At 49.1% G+C, this 8,189-nt stretch overlaps 2 protein-coding genes across 2 annotated transcripts in view; one reads left to right on the top strand and one right to left on the bottom strand.

Annotated features, from left to right (window-relative positions):
* LOC143286406 (uncharacterized) overlaps window positions 1–588 on the top strand; it is a 16,805-nt gene extending 16,217 nt beyond the window's left edge. Inside the window, exon 9 of the mRNA XM_076593965.1 lies at window positions 1–588. This exon is cut by the window's left edge and continues 2,325 nt beyond it. The gene's annotated coding sequence lies outside the window, so the exon portion shown is untranslated.
* Window positions 589–2,558: 1,970 nt separating this feature from the next.
* Window positions 2,559–6,924, bottom strand: LOC143286643 (uncharacterized). Its single transcript, XM_076594281.1, has 5 exons — window positions 6,770–6,924; window positions 5,440–5,821; window positions 4,695–4,882; window positions 3,634–3,799; window positions 2,559–2,940 (listed from the first exon to the last, which is right to left on the bottom strand). Exons 1-5 carry the CDS (start codon window positions 6,891–6,893, stop codon window positions 2,601–2,603), a joined length of 1,200 nt encoding a protein of 399 aa, XP_076450396.1. The 5' UTR covers window positions 6,894–6,924; the 3' UTR covers window positions 2,559–2,600.
* Between the last annotated feature and the right edge of the window lie 1,265 nt (window positions 6,925–8,189).

The raw sequence follows: 8,189 nt of genomic DNA, 5'->3' as shown, positions 1-8,189 counted from the left end.
AAAATATGAGGGTCTTCTTCCACCATTCGTTCAGAAGAAACGTTAGTTCGTTCCTATCCGCCACCAACCACCCTGACGTGTAAGTGTCTTCAAGGTCAGTGCCTCTGGCTGAGAAACGCTCAGTCCACCTGCAGACCGCAGTATGACACCCAAGTGCTCCCATAAACTGCTTTCCAAAGTGATTCAATGTTCATTGTTTCATCCTCAAGTTTCCATCTGGTAAGGGTGTAGAACCAATGTTACTCCTTTGTCGGGTCTGTTTGTTACGACGATGAGTTGCGGGTATCACTTTATTTACGACAGAGGAAATTCATATAGTCTGACGTCGTTTAAGATTGAGCATATGAAAGACCTATGTGGTTTTTATCTTCTCTTTTTTTTCTTTTTTTTTTATCATCACATGTATTTGCTGTTTGCGGAGTTGTGAAATACCGTTTGACAGCCCTTTCGGACAGTACATAATGCTGGGTCCTTGTAATTATGACGTATTATTCCAACAACTGAGGGGAACACTTACGGTTTCTAAACGAAAACGGAAGAAAGATTTCCATGTCTGAATCATTGATTTCTTCAGGTTTCACGACTGTTGGTCTGACTGCATCAGCGTGGGAGGGGTGGGAGAGGTGGGGGGTGGGTGGGTGGGGGAGAAATGGGGGTGGGGGTCTTTCATATCCAGGTTCCTGGAATTTCTTTCCTTTTTTTTATTATTATTTTTTTCCTTTCTGACCACGCGCATAATGACCGGGTTCTTTGGGTGGGTGAGTGGTTGGGTTGGATGGTGAGGGGACGGGGGAGTGGTGTCAATTGTTCGGGTGTACGTCTGTCTCTCTGTCTGTCTACCTGTCTGTCTTTCTGTCTCTGTGTGTGTCTCTCTCCCTCTGTCTCTCTGTCTATCTATCTGTCTGTGTATCTCTCTCCCTCTGTCTCTCTGTCTGTCTACCTGTCTGTCTGTCTGTCTCTGTGTGTATCTCTCTCCCTCTGTCTGTCTGTCTGTCTCTCTGTGTATCTCTCTCCCTCTCTGTCTGTCTCTCTCGCTTTCTCTCTCACTTTCTTTCTCTTTCTCTCTTTCTCTAACTCTCACTGAAATAAAACGTCTAATTCAAATAATTGCTGTTGGCCTTTATTGATTTTGCACTTTTCAAAACTTGCTTCCTTCTCTCTCATTAAAGAGCGGTCTTTCTTTTTTTTTCTTTTCTTTTTTTTCAACGGGGCCCTTTAGAACCATACGTTGGTTGTTCAGTTGTTCGGGTTTAATGTCGACACCCACTTCCGGTGACATGGCTGACGGTGGTTTCCGTCCCAGGAGAGTAAGGAAGGGGACCTGCCCAGCACAACACTGACACCACCACAACGACAGCTTGTGATGACGGGCAATCCAGGATGCCAACATTTTTTTTTTTTTTGGCTGCCCCACCATTTGCACCACTTCCGTGGCATTACTCCCACGCCGCTCATTTAGATTCCCCCATACACGGCCGCACCCGGGTTCGTCCGTCACAGTTCCAGCGTCGGCAGTCCGCATCGATGTTAGGTCGCCAGGAGGCCACACACCAGAGGAGACCCTGCACTGCTGCTGAGTCACTTCGGTGGTGTTCAGTGGTGCCTGTTCTGATTTAACGTACTTAGGACAACACTTACTAAGCCCCCTACTAAAGACAATAATGGCTTAGTCGCGGAGCCAGACTGAGTGAGCGTCCCTCCCAGAGTGGAGACCGCCACCACGTCCCTCAAACAACAGCCCCTCGTGAATCTGCCGACATTGAAGACATTGACAGGACTCACCCCAAGCATAGAAGTGGAGGGGCATCGAAACTGAGGTCACCATGAGAGCAGGGCATGAAAGGCCACAGACCTTGAGACTGTTTTGTCTATATTGATGATGATGAAGGAGGGGGAGGATGACGGTGACGATGTTGCTATGGAGGTCCATTTTGTTTTGGGACTGCGTGACAAGGCTGTACTCGACGCTTCCTGTCATAATGATATCCCGGCGTTAACCAGGCCCGAGAGATACAGACACTTGCAGTGTTAGTCAGGTAATTAGAGCAACACACCCAAAGACGCATCCTTGAAGTGGATGACACCCGACTGTGTGGTCCCAGTCTCCCCATTTAAGCCCACAGCACACTCAACTCTGGGTAGGAGCCGGCCACTGGGATTCGAACCCGCGTCCTCTCAGCCGTCAGTCCGCGACGCTAATCACTTCGCTACAGCGGCTGGTAGGATGCCAAGATTTTGTAGTTCGGGCGCTGGCCATAGATTCGAACTTAAAACGTTTCTGAATGTCACCTGCGAGATTAACCACCACCATTGACGTCACGGAAGGATTCGAACTCGCAACCTTCTAGACGCCACTGTCGGATGATTGATTAACCACCAGCACTGACATCCCGGAAGAAGGATTCGAACTCGTACCCTTCTGAACGCCACAGTCGATTGATCAACCACCACCATTGACGTCACGGAAGAAGGATTCGAACTCGTAACCTTCTAGACGCAAATGTCGGGTGATTGAATTAACCACCACGACTGACATCCCGGAAGAAGAATTTGAACTCGTAACCTTCTAGACGCCAATGTGGGATGACTGAATTAACTAATTAACTACCACCACCACTGACGTCACGGTTCTCGCGACACGCGTCCCCTGAGCCGAAGAGGATGTGACGCGTCATGCTCCCAATGACGCTGCCCTGCCGGTCCATGCGGACCCCCGTTCGAAAGTAGCTGGAGTAGAAGCGGTGGTACAGATGGAGGGCGTGGAGCCGGTCCCAGGGGTACCCCCCGCCGCCCCCCGCCCTGTACAAGGGCTCGATGTGCTTGTAGTTGGGGGTGAAGAACGACCTCACCACCCGGACCAGATCGGGGTGCTCCCTGGACAGCCGGTAGGGTACAACCGTGGAGTGCTCCGCCCACTGGGTGTCGTTGAAGGTGGAGTACCTGGCCGGGGGGGGAGGAGGGGAGGAGGGGGGAGGGGGGGGTTCATCCAGAGGATAAGAGGTGACAACAACAACAGCAATGATAATCATAATCATAATCATGTTGATGATAATGATGATGGTTAATATCATTATCCTTCTTCTCATCATCATCATCATAACCATCACAATCATGATGATGATGATGATAAGAAGAAGGAGGAGGAGAATAATAATAATAATAATAATAATAATAATAATAATAATGAGTAGGAGGAGGTGAAGGAGGACAATAATGATCATCATCATCATGACAAGAAGAATGGGAAGGAGGATGAGAATAATGATGATGATAATGTCAACAACAATAATAGTAATAATAACAATGAGGAGGAGAAGGAGGAGGAGAGGAAGAAGAAGAAGGACCATGATGATGATGATGATGATGATGATGATGATGATGATAATAATAATAATAATGATAATGATAATGATAATGAAAAGAAGAAGAAGAACAACAACAACAGCATCACACCACAACACAACACAACACAAATCAAAACAACTCCATACCAACACAACAAAATCACAACAACAACAACAACAACAACAACAACAACACGTTACAGAGAACGACAAAATAGACAAACAAACAAACAAACAAACAAACCCCAAACCACCAACAAACCAGACACAACACAAACCACCGGCGCACCTTTCCAACCACAGCCTGAGAAATGGCGAGCCCGGCTCACTGAAGATGAGACCATTTCCACAGTTCTCTCCGGGGCGTTCGATGCCGATGGTGGTGGAGTCGTTCAGAAGGTCAGTCACTGGCCGAAGCAGGTACTGGTCAGTGTCCAGGTATACCCCTCCGTACTCTGCAACAAGAAATAACTGTGTTGTATTGTTTTGTTTTGTATTGTATTACTTTTTTTTTGTTACAGCAGATTTATCTGCTCTTCCCCAGGGACAGCGTGTCGCTGCACTGAGAGCGCCACCTTTTTTTCTTTCTTTTTTTTTTCTTTTTTTTTTCTCTCTTTCTTTTTCTCCCTGCCTGCGGTTTTCTGGGTCTCTTTTTTTTTCTTTTTCTTTTTTCTTCTATCAAAGTGGATTTTTCTACAGAATTTTGCCAGGGACAACCCTTTTGTTGCCGTGGGTTCTTTGGCGTGTGCTAAGTACATGCTGCACAAGGAACCTCGGTTTATCGTCTCATCCAAATGACTAGCGTCCAGTCCACCACTCAAGGTCTAGTCGAGGGGGGGGGGGGAAATACTGGCCGACTGTGCCAGGATTCGAACCAGTGCGCTCATATTCTCTCGCTTCCTAAGCGGACGCGTCACCTCTAGGGCAATACTCTGCAGTCAAAGTACTCTCACTTTTTTCTAAATAGAACAAAATAAAACAAAATACCTTGTTGGCACTTGGACTGACAAAACCAAGCATAGCATACTCTACAGACAATGCAGGTAAAACATCAAACCAAATGACCTGGCATTCCATAACTCTAATACAACGTTCTCTCTCTCTCTCTCTCTCTCTCTCTCTCTCTCTCTCTCTCTCTCTGTGTCTGTCTGTCTGTCTGTCTGTGTCTTTCTGTCTCTATCTCTGTCTGTCTGTCTCTATCTCTGTCTGTGTGAATGTGTGTGTGTCTGTGTGTATCTGTGTGTGTCTCTGTGTATGTGTCTCTGTGTGTGTGTCACACTCACAAATACTGACACCTCCTCAGTGACATGAAAGCGAGGGGCGATGACGTCAGACAGGCACAAGACTCACCGAGGAGCACGCGCAGTCTGGTGACGTCAGCGCTGTGTTCCGGGACCTTGATGACGCGGCCGAAGACCTCCCGAGGTCGCGGCGTGGGCAGGTGGAGGATGGCAGGAACGAGCTGCACCAGGGCCTGCCAGAGGACCCCGCTCGGCAGGAGGTCCCCGTGGAAGACGATCAGGCAAGGCCTCAGGAACCTGGGGAGGAGTGATGACCTAGAAGGTAACGCGTCCCGCTTGGGAAGCTAGAAAATCTGAGCGCACTGCTGGTTCGAATCTCGGCACAGTCGCCAGTAGTCCCCCCCCCCCCCCCCCCCCCCCGCCCCCCCCCCCCCCACTCCCCCTCTACAAGATCCCCCATTCCCTGCCTCCCCCCCACCCCCCATACTCCCTCTACTAAATCTTGAGTTTTGGTCTGGACGCTATAGTCATTCGGATGAGACGATAAACCAAGGTTGTTGTTAGCACAAGCAAAAGGCCCCACGGCAACAAAAGGGTTGTTCCTGGCAAAATTTTGTAGAAAAATCCACTTCGATAAGGAAACAAAAACAAAACAAACAAACAAACAACAACAAACAAACAAAAAATCAACAACTACAGGCAGGAAAAAAAAGTTGGGGCGGGGATGGGGTGCGGAGGGTGTGGGTTGGAGGGGGGGGGGACGCGCTCTCATTGTAGAGACGACGCGCTCTCCCTCGGGGAGAGCAGACCAAATTTCACACAGTGACAAAAAAAAAGGGGGGGTAATACAATACCTGACTACGCTCAGAACGCCCACAAAAAAGTGCAGGGGCATGGCTCGCCTCTCTTTGCCGAACCACACGTAGTGCGCCAGTCTTGGCACGCGCGTGTTGACGTCATAGCAGCGGGCTCGTATGACGCGTTTCAAGCACGGTGCGTCATCGTCCGGCGACAGGGTCGTCACCGGTGTAGCGTTGTTGGACGGCACCTCCTTGAAAACGATCCCAGGGGATTTTCCCGCGCGGCAGTTGAGGACAGCTTGTGAGCGATACTGTTTGGGGATGTCGCGACTTTGCCACTGGCAAGGAAGGAAGGGTTTTGTGAGGGGGTCGTGGAAGGAAGTTGTGGAAGTTGTCTCGGGTGAAGTTTGGATCCTGGTGTGTGGGGTAGATCTACCTGTGTGTGTTTTGTCCATGTTAAACTTAAAGAATGTGGTGGTGATGATGATGATGATGATGATGATGATGATGATAATGATGACAATGTGGAGGAGGAGGAGGAGGAGGGGGGGGATATAAATAGATAAACAAGTGTGTGCACGCACGCACGTACGAACGCAAGCATGTACGCGCGCGCGCGCGCACACACACACATACACACACACACACACGTACACGCACGCACACACACACACACACACACACACACACACACACACACACACACACACACACATACACACACGCGCGCGTGCATACACACACATACACACACGCACGCACACACACACACACACACACACACACACACACACATACGCAACTGCCATCCCTCCCCCCTAACCCCTCCCCTCTCAGCCCCCTCCTACACAGAGATGAAATCCCATACGCGCTCAGCTACTTCTGAAGCCAAAAGAAATCGAAGACACATTTCATAACGAAGTAGAAAACCGATAATAATAACACCATCAACAACAATGAAAAATCACCTTTTCCCCTCCAGATTAATTCTCAACAGCTCATCTGTTTCCAGAATGAACCAAAATTACTGTTTGTGAGTGAGTGAGAGGAGGAGCAGAAGAAGAAGAAGAAGATCATAATTATCATTATCACCATTATCCTTATCATCAATGATAGAAGAAGAAGAAGATCATTATTATCATTATCATTATCATCAATGATAGAAGAAGAAGAATCATCATCATCACCATCATCATCATCACCATCATCATCATCATAACCATCATCATCACCATCATCATCATCATCATCATCACCATCACCATCATCACCATCACCATCACCATCATCACCATCATCACCATGACGACAACGACAACAACAAAACAACCAGACACACAGAAAGAAAGACAAAAACACAGCCACACACACAACACACCCAGACCTGTCACAGACAACGACGGCAAGAATGACGACGACGAGGATGACGACGACGATGGCGGCAGCGGACGAAGCAGGGTGCGTCGCTCCGGAGGGCGGTCCCCCAGCACGTGCAGCCAAATGGTCATTCCGGCCACACACACAAGTGCTACACACAGCAAGGGCGCCCTCCACACACCTCCACCCAGAGTCCTCAGCCCTCCCCGCGCTCTGCCCATGGCCATCTGCACTTCGCTTCCACTTCCAGTTCCGGTTCCACTTCCAGTTCCGGTTCCACTTCCACGTCCAGCTCCAGCTCCAGTTTCAGTTTCAGGTCCTGTTTCAGTTTCAGCTCCTGTTTCAGTTTCAGTTTCAGTTCCTCAAGGAGGCGTCACTGTGTTCGGACGAATTCACATACACACGCTGCGCCGTTATCTTCTGACCAGATGCCTGAAACAGAAGTGTAACCCTAACGCACTTTAGTCAGGCATTGAGGTGGGGGTGTGGGGAGGGGGAAGAGGGTGAAAGCATACAATACAATGCAACGCCACGCAACGCGAAGGAACAGGACGCGATACAATACAATACATTGTAATGCAACGCAATGCAATGCAACGCGACGCGACGCGACGCGACGCGATACAATACAATACAATGTAATGCAACGCAACACAGCACAATGCAACGCATTGCTCGATACGATACGATATAGTACAGTACAGTGCAACGCAACGCAACGCAACGCAACACAGATCAGTTCACTACGTTCGGACAAATCCAAATACGCTACACCACATCTGCCAAGCACAAAACAACGCAACACAACTCAACACAACACAATATGACGCAACGGAACGCAACGCAACACGACGCAACACAACACAACACAACACAACACAACACAACACAACAACACAACACAAAACACGACGCAACACAACACAACACAACAACACAACACAACACAACAACACAACACAACACAACACAACACAACACAACACAACACAACACAACACAACACAACACAACACAACACAACGCAACGCAACACAACACAACGCAACACGACGCAACACGACGCAACACAACAACACAGCACAGCACAGCACAACACAACTCAACAACAACACAACACAACACAACACAACACAACTCAACAACAACACAACACAGCACAACACAACACAGCACAACACAACAACACAACACAGCACAACACAGCACAACACATACCGTGTCCTTCTGTCTTCCAGTGCCCTGTGGAGTGGGGGCTGGGGGGGGGGAGGGAACACAGTCGCTGCACACTCCTCGTCTCTCTGATGGTTGTCAGTGTGTCTGAAGGAATGCTGACAGAGACACGGGGAATGGGTGCTCGGTGGTGGTGGAGGGGGTGGGGGTGGGGGTGGGGTGGGGGGGGGAAGGGAGGGTGGAGGGACGGGAGG

The sequence above is a fragment of the Babylonia areolata genome, chromosome 10 (assembly GCF_041734735.1).
Source record: "Babylonia areolata isolate BAREFJ2019XMU chromosome 10, ASM4173473v1, whole genome shotgun sequence".
Classification (NCBI taxonomy): domain Eukaryota; kingdom Metazoa; phylum Mollusca; class Gastropoda; order Neogastropoda; family Buccinidae; genus Babylonia; species Babylonia areolata.
The sequence above is the reverse complement of the archived record's forward strand: the minus strand, read 5'-3'. Positions and strand labels throughout refer to the sequence as shown.

What these genes read in the sequence shown, in the direction of transcription:
- LOC143286643 (XM_076594281.1), bottom strand. Translation starts at nt 6,893, where the DNA reads ATGACCATTTGGCTGCACGTGCTGGGGGACCGCCCTCCGGAGCGACGC. An exon ending in CAGACTGCGCGTGCTCCTCG is followed by an intron (nt 3,800 to 4,694) that starts GTGAGTCTTGTG and finishes TTCTTGTTGCAG; the next exon opens with AGTACGGAGGGGTATACCTG. An exon ending in CTCAGGCTGTGGTTGGAAAG is followed by an intron (nt 2,941 to 3,633) that starts GTGCGCCGGTGG and finishes CCCCCCGGCCAG; the next exon opens with GTACTCCACCTTCAACGACA.